This window comes from Rana temporaria, chromosome 1, assembly GCF_905171775.1.
Source record: "Rana temporaria chromosome 1, aRanTem1.1, whole genome shotgun sequence".
NCBI lineage: Eukaryota > Metazoa > Chordata > Amphibia > Anura > Ranidae > Rana > Rana temporaria.
Genome location: NC_053489.1, coordinates 207540032 through 207556053, shown reverse-complemented (window position 1 = coordinate 207556053; position 16022 = coordinate 207540032). Strand labels below are relative to the sequence as shown.

The 16022-nt window shown below is 42.5% G+C and overlaps 1 protein-coding gene across 6 annotated transcripts in view; it reads left to right on the top strand.

Annotated features, from left to right (window-relative positions):
- The window catches only part of SEPTIN5 (septin 5), a 117109-nt gene that overhangs the window by 83901 nt on the left and 17186 nt on the right, over window positions 1-16022 (top strand). For all 6 annotated transcript variants that reach the window (XM_040348198.1, XM_040348177.1, XM_040348168.1 and 3 more), the window contains 5 exons: window positions 2302-2398; window positions 3314-3400; window positions 7325-7448; window positions 7532-7666; window positions 13624-13741. In XM_040348198.1, the coding sequence (XP_040204132.1) occupies window positions 2302-2398; window positions 3314-3400; window positions 7325-7448; window positions 7532-7666; window positions 13624-13741 (561 nt within the window). The remainder of the gene's footprint in view (window positions 1-2301; window positions 2399-3313; window positions 3401-7324; window positions 7449-7531; window positions 7667-13623; window positions 13742-16022) is intronic.

Here is a 16022-nt window from a genome sequence, read left to right as displayed (position 1 = left end):
TGTTTTTTTTTACTAGTAATGGCGGCGATTTGCGATTTTTTTGTCAGGGTTGCGATATTGCGGACGTATCGGACACTTTTGACACAATTTTGGGACCATTCACATTTATACAGCGATCAGTGCTATAAAAATGCACTAATTGCAGTATAAATGTGACTGGCAGTGAAGGGGTTAACACTAGGGGGTGAGGAAGGGGTTAAATGTATTCCCTACATAGTGTTCTTACTGTGTGGGGGGAGGGGGTGACTGGGGGAGGTGACCAATGCTGTGTCCCTATGTAAAGGGACACAGATCGGTCTTCTCTCTCCCTGACAGCACGTGGAGCTCTGTGTTTACACACAGAGCTCCACGTCCTGCTGTGTTACCGACGATCGCGAGTGTCTGGCGGACATCGCGGCCACCAGGCACTCGCATCGGCTCCCGAGCGATGCGCCGGGCACGTTGTTTTCCCGCTGCGCGCCCCCAGCGGGCGCACAGGGAACAACAACAGCAGGACGTCTATGGACGTCCACCCGGCACTTGAGAGCCGTGCTGTGGACGTCTTTCGACCATAGCGCGGATCTCAAGTGGTTAATGACATTGGGCCTTTTACATGTATGATTCTGTCATTTATTTATTTATGTACTACAGGTACTTATATAGCGCTGTCAATTTGCACAGCACTTTGCATATACTGTATATTGTAAATTTACATTAGTCTCTACCCTCAAGCAGCTTACAATCTAAAGTCCCTAACTCACATTCATAAATATACCTACTAGGGCCAATTTAGACATGATCCAATTAACCTACCAGCATGTCTTTGGAGTGTGTGAGGAAACCGAAGTACCTAGAGGAAACCCACACAGGCACAGGGAGAACATGAAAACTTCAGGCAGGTAGTGCCATTGTTGGGGTTTGAATCTTTTCAGTTGTACAAGGTGTGGGTTGGGTCAGGTGTACTTTCAACACAATGCATGCACAATATGGCACAATAGCAAGATGAGACTATTCTCAAAGCTGATCTCCAGGGAGATAGAAACATACCATGCAATCCAGTTTCATTATATAGAACTAGTATAAGTACCTGGACTTGTCTTGATAGTAGCCTCCTATAATCCCCTGCACAGTGGTATTCGCCCTGGGAGAGGACTCCCTTGCACAATGCAATCAGTTGCACTGCTGTTCTATCACTGTCCAGTCACAGGCTCAGGCGAGTCCTAAGCCAGACCATATCGCTTAAAGCCCAACTCCAGGATGTAAGGAACCCTTGCAGTAGGGCCTCCCCTCACTGCAAGGGTTAAATGCTCACTAAGTCTATGGGGTAGAGGAAGAGGCCTTATAACTTACCGTATTCCTTGCTCGGGCACTCCCCTCTTCTCCATTATGCTCTGGGATACGGGCAGTCCCTTGGTATCATCATGTACAATGCAGGGCTATTAACCCTGCATTGTATGTGAGAAGGAAAGCATGAGACCACAGGCTAGAGCTCCTTAGAGAAGAGGCTTCATGGAACCAGTTGCACAAAAAGAGGAAGCCTGTTGGAGTAAGGAATTAGGTTTGTAGTACATTTTTTACCTCAGCCCTCCAGCTGTGGTGAAACTATAAGTCCCATGAGACATTGCAAGACCCTGACAATCACAGGCATGACTCCTAGAGGCAGAGGCATGATGGGATTTGTAGTTTCACCACAGCTGGAGGGCCGAGGTTGCCTACCCCGCTAGAGTTAAGGAGCATTTAAAACGACAGTGTGATATACAGGGATCTGTCTGTACTGTTTATTGGGGGGTCCGGATCACAATACTTGCTAGACAGAATTACAAATCATTTGGCAGGTAAAACAACAAACGTACAGTATCTGTGTGTATTTAGCTGTGTGCCTTGAGCTTAGCATTAATGTTTCATTTTCCCATTGCACACGTTCCTGGTATAAGCTCTCAAAATTAAGGTGCTGTAGCAATAACCAGCTGGATACTGTCACAAGGTAGATATTTGCCAGCACACCAAGGATCGGCACAAAGTGGTGTCCAAACGGGTAGTTAATGCATGATCACAACACAAAAAAGGTGCAAAGTTTTGGAGTCACGCAGGACGCCTTCATCAGGCATGTGATGATCATCGCACGCCTGACAAAGGGGTCCTGCGTGACTCCGAAACTTCCCGTTTTAGCACCACTTTGTGCCGATCCTTAGTGTGCTAGCAAATATTTACCTTGAGTTTAGCTTTAAACACACAAAGGTGTCTGGATGAGAGTTGGAAAATGTTCATATTAATATACTATATATTTGACAAATTCCAGCTAATGAATGTTTCCTCCCACAGGACCAAGAAAAGCAATATGTTGGGTTTGCAACATTACCCAATCAAGTCCACCGGAAATCGGTGAAAAAAGGATTCGACTTCACGCTTATGGTTGCAGGTGAGCAAAACCCGTAACATATCCAACACTCCACATACCAGGCAATTGTTTTGTAAAATACGGCCACCACAAGCATCAGAATAGGGGCCAGATTCAGAAAGATTCGCGTATCTTTAGGCGGGCGTAGCGCATCTCATATGCGCTACGCTGCCGTAACTTAGTCAGGCGAGTAGTGTATTCAGAAAGAATTTGCGCCCGAAGTTACGGCGGCGTAGGCCTGCCTAATTCAAAGTAGGCTGGTAGGGGGCATGTTGTATGGTAATGAATCGTGACCCCACGTAAATGACGCACCTAACGAACGGCGCATGCTCGCGCATGCTCAGTATCACGTAAAATTTTCTCCGTAAATTACGCCGGCTCAATGCTTAGTGGACGTGAACGTAACCTACGCCCATCCCCATTCACGGACGACTTGCGCAAACTACGTAAAATACGACGCTGTTCCGACGTTTCCGACGTCCACACCTAACATGACTTACCCCTGCTTTATGAGGGGTAAAGTTTACGCCGGTCGGACGCCTTACGTAAACAGTGTATTTTAATACGCCGGGTGCAAGTACGTTTGTGAATCGGCGTATTTAGCTCATTTGCATATTCAACGCGGAAATCAATGGAAGCGCCACATAGCGGCCAGCGTAAATATGCACCTAAGATACGACGGCGTAAGAGACTTACGTCAGCCGTATCTTAGACAAATTCTGGCGTATCTGATTCTTTGAATATTGGTGTTTCACATTTGTGATTCTATTGAAAATTCCTCTAGGTGTGTGTAGATGACCTATGGTACAATTGACAGTATATAGTATGGCTGTGTATTCATGACATTCACATTTGAATGTTATTAAGGAGAGAGGTGGTTTGCTAAAGCTTGGACAGGGAAAGGACTAGATACCTTTGTTTTTCTTGTCCCCAAAGGAGAGTCCGGCCTAGGAAAGTCTACCCTGGTCAACAGCCTGTTCCTGACTGATCTCTACAAGGAGAGGAAGCTGCTGAATGCAGAAGGTAAACCAACCATCTTCCTCTTTATTTCTCTGAGTCACTGTGTAATTATTACCTCATACAATGTTTTATTGTTCTATACTGTATATGAAACCTATTACTTTGGTACACATTGGGGGTTATTTACGAAAGGGAAATCCACTTTGCACTACAAGTGCAAACTACACTTGAAATTGCACTGAGAGTGCACTTGGAAGTGCAGTTGCTGTAAATCTGAGGGGTAGATCTATAATGAGGGGAAGCTCTGCTGATTTTATCATCCAATCATGTGTAAGCTAAAATGCTGTTTTTTATTTTCCTTGCATGTCCCCCTCAGATTTACAGCAACTGCACTTCCAAGTGCACTTTGCACTTGTAGGGCCAGATTCACAAAGAGATACGACGGTGTATCTCCTGATACGCCGTCGTATCTCTGACTTACACTGGTCTTATCTATGCGCCTGATTCATAGAATCAGTTACGCATAGATATGGCTAAGATCCGACAGGTGTAACTGTGTTACACCGTCGGATCTTATTTGTAATTTAAAAATGGCGCGGGGGGCGTTCCCGCTGATTTACGTTGAATAATATGTAAATCAGCGAGATACGCGAATTCACGAACGTACGCGGACCCGACGCAGTGTTGTTACGACGTTTCCGTAGCGGCTTTCCCGGCGTATACTTACCCCTGCTTCTATGAGGCGCAGCCAATGTTAAGTATAGCCGTCGTTCCCGCATCGATTTAGAATTTTTTTACGTTGTTTGCGTAAATCGTTCTGTAATACGGATGGATGTCGTTTACGTAAGCGTCGAAACCACTGACGTCCTAGTGACGTCAGTGGGAGCAATGCACGCCGGGAAAATTCACGGACTGCGCATGCTCATTTAAATCGGCGCGGGGACGCGCCTGATTTAAATAGTACACTCCCCCTAGCCGCAAAATTTGAATTCCGCCAGGGGATTTGCGATACGCCGCCGCAAGTTTGGAGGTAAGTGGTTTGTGAATTACCCACTTGCCTCTCAAACTTGCGACAGGGTATCTCAAATCAGATAGATCACGCGGATCTAAAGATCCGCTGATCTACCTGAATCTGGCCCGTAGTTTGCACTTTGTAGTGCAAAGTGGATTTGCCTTTCGTAAATAACCCCCATTGTCATGGTGATATCTCCCAGCAGCACCCTAACATATAACATGAAAGGTGAACGTATCCTTTAAGGTAAAACTTGAACGCTTTAGCACAAGCAGCCTTTCTTCTAGTTTTGTATAACTAGGGCACAGGTTGGGTACAGGGGATTGGTGATAAAATATACTTATTATAGTAATATATGACACATTTTTCTATTCTGAATTTTAGCTTCATGTACAGATACTCAGGGGAATACAGAGCCAGCCCTAAAGCTGACTCATGTGCATCCTGGCATAATAATAATTAATTATCATAGATTTTTTTTATAGCACCGACAATTTACTCAGAGTTTTACATACTGCACATTTATATCCCTGCTTTTAGGGAGCTAAGGTGCCACACACAGGAAGAACATGCAAACTCTTTATAGTGTTCTGACCGGGATTTGAACCAGGGACCCCAGTGCTGCTAGACAAATATGCTAATCACTGTGCTGCCCACAGTATTTCTGTACAGCTTGCAAGGGCAGAAGGTGAATGATTGGGGCATCTATTATGATTGGGGCGTCTAGTGCCTCTGTCACCCATTGGTGTGATGCCGCGTACACACGGTCGTTTTTCGGCATGAAACAAAAAAACAACGTTTTTCAGCTTGTCCAAAAAACAAAGTTTTTCCAACTTCATCATTAAAAACGATGTTGCCCACACACCATCGTTTTTGAAAAATGATGAACAAAGCGCGGTGACGTACAACACGTACAACGGCACTCTAAAGGGGAAGTTCTATTGGCCTTTGGGCTGCTTTAGCTGATTCCTTGTTAGTAAAAGACGATTCGCGCTACAGCGTGATGAATGTGCTTACTCCATTATGAACGGTAGTTTTACCAGAACGAGCGCTCCCGTCTCATAACTTGCTTCTGAGCATGCGCGGGTTTAAAACGTCGTTTTAGCCCACACACGATCATTTTTTATAAACCCGAAAAATGACATTTTAAGCCGAAAAACGATGTGAAGCCCACACAAAATTATTTTAAATTACGTTTTTAAAAACGTTGTTTTTTTTTCATGCCGAAAAACGACCGTGTGTCCGCGGCATAAGAAGCATATATTACCAAAAGTATTGGGACCCTGCCTTAACACGCACATGAACTTTAATGGCATCCCAGTCTTAGTCTGTGGTTTGAAGTGTGTCTATGGGACAGTTTTATCATTCTTCCAGAAGCACATGGGACAGCACAAAGGAGAAATGTGATATAACAACAGTATTTACAATAACATCAATAAAGAGACTGTGGTGAGTGGATTTGACTTTCGTAAATAACTCCCAGAGTGTTGTCACTAGGGGGGTTATTTACGAAAGGCAAATCCACTTTGCACTATAAGTGCAACGTGCACTTGAAATTGCACTTAAAGTGCACTTGGAAGTGCAGTCGCTGTAAATCTCAGGGATGGATCTGAAATGAGGGGAAGCTCTGCTGATTTTATCATCCAATCTTGTGCAAGCTAAAATGCTGTTTTTTATTTTTCTTGCATGTCCCCCTCGGATCTTCAGCGACTGCACTTCCACGTGCACCTTCCGTGCAATTTCAGGTGCACTTTGCACTTGTAGTTTGCACTTGTAGTGCAAAGTGGATTTGCCTTTCGTAAATAACCCCCTAGGTGTTATATATATAGTGCGTTTTTTTCACTCATTGTCATCATTTTTAATATGCTTTTATTATCACGTTAGGCAATATTTATCAGTTTTTGATTTTTTTATTTATTTTTTGGAATAGGGGGTATCACCACTCTTGTAAAGATTACATGCATTTAGAATGTATAATTTATTTTCTCGGTTCACATCCACTGTTGATTTTACTAATAGATGGGTTGCGCTTCACTATATTTATTATCTACATTAGACTATTTTTTTTTTTTATCCAAATAATTTTTATTGGAAAATATCAAGATATAACAAATCTGCAAACTGGTGGAAGGAGGTTAAGGCTAGCCTCCTAGTTCTGTGAGACCTCGTACACACGGCCGAGTTTCTCTGCAAAAACCAGCAAGAAGCTTGCTGGGTTTTTTTTTTTTGCCGAGGAAACCGGTCGTGAGTACACTTTTCGACGAGGAAACCGAAGAGGATCTCGTCGGGCCAAAAAGAAAGCATGTCTTCTTTTTCCCCCGACGAGAATGGGAAAATTTGGCTCGCCGAGATCCTCGGCAGCTTCACAAGGAACTCGACGAGCAAAACAATGTGTTTTGCCCGTCGAGTTTCTCGGCCGTGTGTACGAGGCCTGACTTATTCAGTGGGGGCAAGTGGTCTCAGTGGATGAGGAGATGTTTGTTCTATAACCATAGTCACATTCAAAGGTAGGTTGAAAACAAAAAGCAGATTTTTTGGCATTGTTTCGTGGTGACCAACTTAGAATGGGCTTACCTAAGTGGAGTATCATATGGGCTATTTAAAAGTCAGTAGGAGGGAAATAAAGGCTAGTATACTGTATATAATGCCCTATTCTTGAATGAAAAATTAGAAAATTGAAATTCTATTGGACAATCGTGTAGCAATCAGCAGGGCCTTGTTCAGACTGTATATAAGCACCTTAGGTTTAATAGGTGAAATAATAATTTGTTTTTCTGGGCAATTTATGAACTGAATCTAAAATAATTTAATGAGAGCTGATTTATATAAAAAGTTATAATTTGGGAAACAATTGTTATAAATGTGTGTGTGTGTGTATAAATGTTCATTGATGTGCCATTGTTGAAGATTCAACTCCCTTAGCAAACTGTACAATGGCTAAACCTCTCTGGTATATCCTGATTGCTTCCCTCTAGAAAGAATAAGTCAAACGGTGGAGATATTAAAGCACACAGTGGACATTGAGGAGAAGGGAGTGAAGCTAAAGCTGACTATAGTAGATACTCCAGGCTTTGGGGATGCAGTGAATAACACAGAATGGTGAGTGCCATGCTTAGACTAGTGAATATACAGTAACTGGTTGCTTATCGTGATCCTCTATAATGGCTCTTTTATTTCCACAGCTGGAAGCCCATTACTGACTACATAGACCAACAGTTTGAACAGTATTTCCGGGATGAGAGTGGACTGAATCGGAAAAACATCCAGGATAACAGAGTGCACTGCTGCTTGTACTTCATCTCACCTTTCGGACACGGGTAAAGAAGTAACGCTTTCTTCTCCAGTGTATTCTGTATATGAGCTTTGTTGTGTTTCATAATGTTCCTCTTCCTTGTGAAAACAGTAAAAAATATATAGGCTCAGCTATGAGGATCGAAAGGATAGGATTACAATGTACAATAGTTGAAGAAGAAAAGCTAAATTTGGGACTTTGAATGAAGCACACTGCTGAATTCGATGAAACAACTAAGCTCTTGTATTGCAATGTACAAATGTATCAAAGGTGACCACAGTCAAGCCTCGTACACACGACCGAGAAACTCGACGGGCAAAACACATTGTTTTCCTCATCGAGTTCCTTGTTAGGCTGTCGAGGAACTCGACAAGCCAAGTTTCTCCATTCCCATCAAGGAAATAGAGAACATGCTCTCTTTTTGGCTTGTCGAGTTTCTCGACAGTTTCCTCGACGAAAATGTACACACGACCGATTTCCTCGGCAAAAAAATATCTCCCAGCAAGTTTCTTGCTGGTTTTTGCCAAGAAACTCGGTCGTGTGTACGAGGCCTAACTGTAATAATAATGTATGGTCCCTAAAGAGGACTCGCCACGATTTGAGGTTAAAAGAAAGTACTGGTACGTGTAACCTTAGATTAAGGAGAGGGCAGTTGGGGCACTGTTTGGGGTTACTGTTGGGGCAGTAACGATGTAGAGCTTTCTCCCCCAGGAAGTGGTACTAGCTGAGAGTGTTGACAGTGTCAAAAAACTTTTAGATGTCCTCTGCAGGAAACCGAATATACAAGGCTGTGGGAATTGTTGGAGAATAATAATCACACACATACTGTACGCACACACATACAGTATCTCACAAAAGTGAGTACACCCCTCACATTTTTGTAAATATTTTATTATATCTTTTTATGTGACAACACTGAAGAAATTACACCTTGCTACAATTTCAAGTAGTGAGTGTACAGCTTGTATAACAGTGTACATTTGCTGTCCCCTCAAAATAACTCAAAAGTGGGTACACCCCCAAGTGCAAATGTCCAAATTGGGCCCACAGTGTCAATATTATGTATGGCCACCATTATTTTACAGCACTGCCTTAACCCTCTTGGGCATGGAGTTCACCAGAGTTTCACAGGTTGCCACTGGAGTCCTCTTTCACTCCTACATGATGACATCATGGAGCTGGTGGATGATAGAGACCTTGTGCTCCTCCACCTTCCATTTGAGGATACCCCACAGATGCTCAATAGGGTTTAGGCCTGAAGACATGCTTGGCCATTCCATCACCTTTACCCTTAGCTTCTTTATCAAGGCAGTGTCACCTTGGAGGTGTGTTTGGGATCGTTATCATGTTGGAATACTGCCCTGCAGCCCAGTCTCCAAAGGGAGGGGATCATGCTCTACTTCAGTATGTCACAGTACATGTTGGCATTCATGGTTCCCTCAATGAACTGTAGCTCCCCAGTGCCGGCAGCACTCATGCAGCCCCAGACCATGACACTCCCACCACAATGCCGCCACTCATGCTTCACATCATCTGAACCAAATATGTTTATTTTGGTCTCATCAGACCACAGGACATGGTTCCAGTAATCTATGTTCTTAGTCTGCTTGCCTTCAGCTAACTGTTTGTGGGCTTTCTTGTGCATCCTCTTTAGAAGAGCCTTTCTTCTGGGATGACAGTCATGCAGACCAATTTGATACAGTGTGTGGCGTATGGTCTGAGCCAAGGCCGGTGCTACTACCAGGCAAACTAGGCAGCCGCCTAGGGCGCACTGCTGTTTAGGGGCACACTGCTGCCTAGGGGCGCCCGGCCACTGGTGTTCCTACTCTCTTCTCTCTGCAACAAGCAACTAAGTCTCAGCATCAGCAGGCAGCCACCGCTCCGTTCATACATAGTGTCAGAGGCACAGTGGTGGCGGAGGACTGTGTCCCAACTCCTGAATGAATGTAAGCAAGCAAACTTTCGTTGATGGGCGCTGGTGAGGCTGCATTTATGGGCGCTGGTGGGGCTGCATTTGGTGGGCGCTGGTGGGGCTGCATTTGATGGGCGCTGGTGAGGCTGTATTTGATGGATGCTGGTGAGGATGCATTTGATGGACGCTGGTGAGGCTGCATTTGATGGACGCTGGTGAGGCTGCATTTGATGGACACTGGTGAGGCTGCATTTGATGGGCCCTGATGAGGCTGCATTTGATGGGCCCTGATTAGGCTGCATTTGATGGGCACTGGTGGGCTGCATTTGATGGGTGCTGGTGAGGCTGCATTTGATGGGCGCTGGTGAGGCTACATTTGACGGGTGCTTCATTAAAAAGTTGGGGTATACATGGCCAGGACAAAGGGGGTGGAGTCAAGGGTGGGGCCAAATAGGGGCGTCAAAATAAGGTTTCGCCTAGGATGTCAAAAATCCTTGCACCAGCCCTGGTCTGAGCACTGACAGGCAGACAGGCAGCCCCACACCTTCAACCTCTGCAGCAATGCTGACAGCACTCATACGTCTATTTCCCAAAGACAACCTCTGGGTGTGACGCTGAACATGTGCACTCAACTTCTTTGGTAGACCATGGCAAGGCCTGTTCTAAGTGGAACCTGTCATGGTAAACCACTGTATGGTCTTGGGCACTATGCTGCAGCTTATTTTCAGGGTCTTGGCAATCTTCTTATAGCCTAGGCCATCTTTATGTGGAGCACACATTTTATTTTTCAGATCCTCAGAGAGTTCTTTGCCATGATGTGCCATGTTGAACTTCCAGTGTCCATTATGAGAGAGTGAGAGCGATAACATCAAATTTAACACACCTGCTCCTCATTCACACCTGAGACCTTGTAACACTAAAGAGTCACATGACAACGGGGAGGGAAAATGGCTAATTGAGCCCAATTTGGACATTTCCACTTAGGGGTGTACTCACTTTGGTTGCCAGCGGTTTAGACATTAACTACTTGCCGACCGCCCACCGTCGTTATACGTCATCACTTTAGAGATGAATATCTCGGTAACGGTAGCAGCTGCTGCCACAATCGAGATATTCATCTCTTCTGTGGGCGGCCGTGTTAACGATAATGGCGGTCTCCGCGGCGAATCCGCCGCGAGATCGCCGTTATCGGTGGCGGGAGAGGGGCCCCCCCCCTCCCGCCGCTGTTCCGCGCCCTCCGCCGCTTACCGGAGCCGTCGGTAGCGGCGGAGGAGATCGCGACCATCCGGATGGTGAGCGGGGACGAGACTGAAGGAAAAATCTCCTTCGCCCGTCCCCATAGCTCCGCTGGGCGGAAGTGACGTCAAAACGTCAGTCCCGCCCAGCGTCTTAAAGAAACATTTTTTTTTTGTCATTTGAAAAAATGACATTTCCAAATTTTTTTTTTTTTTTTGCATTTAAGCCTAAATATGAGATCTGAGGTCTTTTTGACCCCAGATCTCATATTTAAGAGGACCTGTCATGCTTTTTTCTATTACAAGGGATGTTTACATTCCTTGTAATAGGAATAAAAGTGATATTTTTTTTTTTTTTTTTTTTTTTCAGTGTTAAAAATTGTAAAATAAATAAAAATAAATGCGAAAAGCAAAAAAAAAATGTTTTAAAGCGCCCCGTCCCGACGAGCTCGCGCGTAGAAGCGAACGTATACGCGAGTAGCGCCGACATATGAAAACGGTATTCAAACCACACAAGTGAGGTATCGCCGCGATCGTTAGAGCGAGAGCATTAATTTTAGCCCTAGGCCTACTCTGTAACTCAAAAAATGCAACCTGTAGAATTTTTTAAACGTCGCCTATCAAGATTTTTAAGGGTAAAAGTTTGACGCCATGCCACGAGCGGGCGAAATTTTTAAGCGTGACATGTTGGGTATCATTTTACTCGGCGTAACATTATCTTTCACAATATATAAAAAAATTGGGCCAAATTTATTGTTGTCTTATTTTTTCATTTAAAAAAGTGATTTTTTTCAAAAAAAAGTGCGCTTGTAAGACCGCTGCGCAAATACGGTGTGACAAAAAGTATTGCAATGACTTCCATTTTATTCTCTAGGGTGTTAGAAAAAAAAAATATATAATGTTTGGGGGTTTTAAGTAATTTTCTAGCAAAAAAAAATGGTTTTGTCTCGTAAACACCGACTCTGAAAAACAGGCCCGGGGCTAAAGTGGTTAATGGCTGTGAGTTATTTTGAGTGGACAGCAAATTTACACTGTTATACACATTTTTACAAAAATGTGAGGGGTGTACTCACTTTTGTGAGATACTGTAGGTTAATCTATATGGACCTGTGTCATTTTTTAATCTTATAAACAATGAAACCAGGCTAGTTGACTAAATCGGTGACAGACTATGTCCTCATGAAAACATGAAATTGAACAGTTTATTGAAACCATAAATATTTCAATATATCCTTAAGTCTTTTACTGCCACTGATATACTACATACGTTGGTGGCAGGGGGGGTTTGCATACACTCCTGGAAGCTGAAGCTGCCGGGAGTGTGTGTAAATCTGACAAGCCAACTGTCAGATGTCAGCTGTCAGATTCAAAGGCTGTTCAGCCACCATATCGCTTCCACACACCCACGGGGACTGCCGGTTCCCTCCCCCACTTGCGTTCCCGCTATGTTTCTAGTGCTATGCGCACCCATTGGTGAACTGCACCCTATTAGCTTCATTAAAGGGCTTTTGAGCTTTTAATTTCAAAGCTTAAAGTGGAAGTAAACCCCCCCCCTATCAATTTCAGCCAAGAAAGCTTCCATCTTGGCCACTGTTTAATGTTCAACTGCCATGAAGCTGCACATGTGATCAGTTATGACTCTCAGTCGGTTTGTTTGAGAGCACAACCATTTTGACAGTTACATTTCTGGCATGTGTCGGGAATGTAACATTTTTTTGAAACTGTTAAATCAATGGGTTTACTTTCACTTTAGGGCTCTTTCACACGGAGCGGACCGTTTCTGGGTCCGCTCCGTGTGTCCGCCAAAGCTCAGCGGGGATCCCCGCTGAGCTGTCGGCGGATAGGGTGCCCCCTGCACACAGTGCAGGGACCGCCCTGTCTCTGCTCCGCTGTCCCCTATGGGGGATCGGATGCAGACGGACTGTCTGTCCATCTGCATCCGATCCGTTCCGCCGAACGGAAGAAAAATAGGGTTTCTTCCATTCGGAAAAGCGGATCCCGACGGACGCGGACGCTAGCGGATGCTCCATCCGCTAACGGACGCGATCCCATAGGGATTTATTACAAGTCCGTTAACGGACTTGTAATGAACGGACGAACGGTCCGCTCGTGTGAAAGGACCCTTAATGGAACGAGCTGAGGCTAGAAACTTATTGGTTACTCTGCATAGCTGCTCCAGTTTTAGTTAACTCCCCAGAGTTTCTCTTTTTTTTTTTTTAAAGGGATCAATACTCACTTTTCTGAAGGTCAGTCACTGGGCGCCAGTTTTTGCCCATCTTAATTGGCCGGCGAGGGATGAAGTTATTCCTGTACATACACAGGAGCCAATCATTTCAGTACACAGGGTTTGGCCCGACCACTGTATGCTGAGCTGAGCTTGTGCATGCACAGCTCAGTGGATCACTGTGAGAAGGCAGGTGGATCTAGTTTATTGCAGAAAAAAACATTACATGTCTCTTCTGCAATAAAAAGCCTACCTGCTCATAGTATGAAACAGCAGAATTTTAGTTCCACTTTTTCTCCTATAGCGATTCAGCTAATGTAACATATAGAGAGTCTGGTAAAAAAAAAAAAAAAAAAAAACACCCTTTTTACTGAAATAATCTTAAAAAGAACCTAGAATGAATATATTCTACATCAATTTATGTTATACAAATGTAAAAAAGCTATTACCTATCACGCTTATTCATCTTTATTGCAACATGATGCAGCTTGTTGAAAAGCCCAGCATCACCTTCAACTTTTTAGAGTTTTGGAGTGGAAGAGGGTTAGACAAGTTTATGACTACATTTGGGCTTTAACTGTTCTCTCTCTGCATGTTTCTGTGGGTTTTAGGCTGCGGCCAGTGGATGTGGCATTTATGAAAGCTTTACATGAGAAGGTTAACATTGTTCCTTTGATTGCCAAGGCTGACTGCTTGGTACCAAGTGAAATTCGCAAGCTGAAAGACCGGGTGAGTCCAACAATTTAATAGCTATGCACATAGACCGAAAAATTTTGTGGCTACAAGAAAAAAGGAAAACTAAATGGCACATTGGGCCTTGTGGATCCTTAATAGCACTGGGTCTCTTTCTATATATATATATATATATATATATATATATACCGGTATATGTCAACTGAAGGTATACTATCAGAGCATAATGCCACGTACACACGGTCGTTTTTTGTCTTGTAAAAAAACGTTGTTTTTTCTCATGAAAAAAAACGTTGTTTTTTCTCATGAAAAAAAAACGTTGTTTTTTCTCATGAAAAAAAAACGTTGTTTTTTCTCATGAAAAAAAAAACGTTGTTTTTTCTCATGAAAAAAAAACGTTGTTTTTTCTCATGAAAAAAAACAATGTTTTTTCTCATGAAAAAAAACAATGTTTTTTCTCATGAAAAAAAACAATGTTTTTTCTCATGAAAAAAAACAATGTTTTTTCTCATGAAAAAAAACAACGTTTTTCAAACTTCATTTTAAAAAACGACGTTGCCTACACACCATCGTTTTTTCAAAATGCTCTAGGTTACGTTCAGCACGTACGACGGCACTCTGTTCCATTCAAGCTTGCGTCATAACTTGCTTCTGAGCATGCGCGGGTTTAAAAACGTTGTTTTAGCCCACACACGGTCATTTTTTATGACACAAAAAACAACGTTTTGAAAAACGACATAAAAAATTGAAGCATGTTCAAATTTTTTTTCGGCGTTTTTCAGAAGACATAAAACAACGTTTTCCCCACACAGTCATTTTAAATGACGTTTTTAAAAATGTCGGGTTTTTTTCATCACAAAAAACGACCGTGTGTACGTGGCATAAGGAGATCAGCTCTAGCTTAAAAAAGTTTTAGAATTATTGGTCTACAGCATATCTTAAGAAGCCACGCAATCTAGAAACGTTGATGTATAGTGTTCTCACGAAGTGAAAATCATTAGTCACTGTCATATGTGTGTACAAAATTCGACCATAGGAGTTTGGGGACAGGAAAGTGGCATTTCACTGCCTATGCAGTTTGGGTACAAAATATTACAAAAGTAAAAAATTAAACAAACAAAACATGAATATATCCTTTTATTAATTAAAATATGATCACATGAAAAAAAAAAAAATATATATATATATATATATATATATATATATATATATATACATATATACACACACACACACACACACACACACACACACACACACACACACACACACACACACACACACACACACACACACACACACACACACACACATATATATATATATATATATATATATATATATATATATATATATATATATATATATATATATATATATATATATATATATATAACATCAAAATACAGACCACGTCGAGATAACCAATTCATATAAATATGTACCGCACACTGAATCGAGTATTCATTCTAGTATAATCTGCTGGCTGGAAACTGATAACATTCCTGATAATATGAGTGTATTGGATTCTGTGCTGTTTCAATGATCATCTGTGGCTCCATGTATCAAAACTCCAAACACTTTAGTTGTAACATGTTTAGGAAAGTACCCATTTTCAATTCAGACATAGAAATGGTTGGGGACTTTGAATGAGGCATATAGACTGCCGTACCAGCACATGCCTCCATCCCCGAAATTGGAACAAGAAAAGAAGTTGGGACTTTAAATGAGATGCGATTTGATGCAAACAGTAGTAAAGTAATAAATGCGTAATAACCAGGCTCAAACTTACCACCCAAACAGCAAGCCACCTTCAACTGTCTAACTGTATGTTAAAAGCAGAGGATTGGTTGCACACATTTGCAAATGCATGGATAAGCTCAGACTTTCAATTCAGTCTCATGCCTGCAAGTATAAAGCATAAAATGCTATTTTGTAACAAAATGTGTTGAGTCTGTATGGCTCAGTTTACAGAAATGTACATGAACAGATTGCAAGATAAATAAGTTAAGATATGGAATTTAAATTGGTAATTTTGTTGCTGGAAATTTTCCACTTTCTTTGAGTGATGTAATAGGAAACCTTTTTTGTATCCAAACTGCAAGAACCCCACCTTGGGTGTACCCCCGCTCTGAGGGTCTTGTATAAAAGTTGTAGAGGCTTAAAGTGGAGTTTCCATCCCAAATTTTTTTTTTCATTATTGTGCTCATTAGACCTAAAAAAGTAAAAAAAATATATATATTTGTTTTTACTCATCTGGAAATGCCTGTTGCTATGCGGTCCCACAAAATCTGCCTTTGAAATCACCTAGGATTCT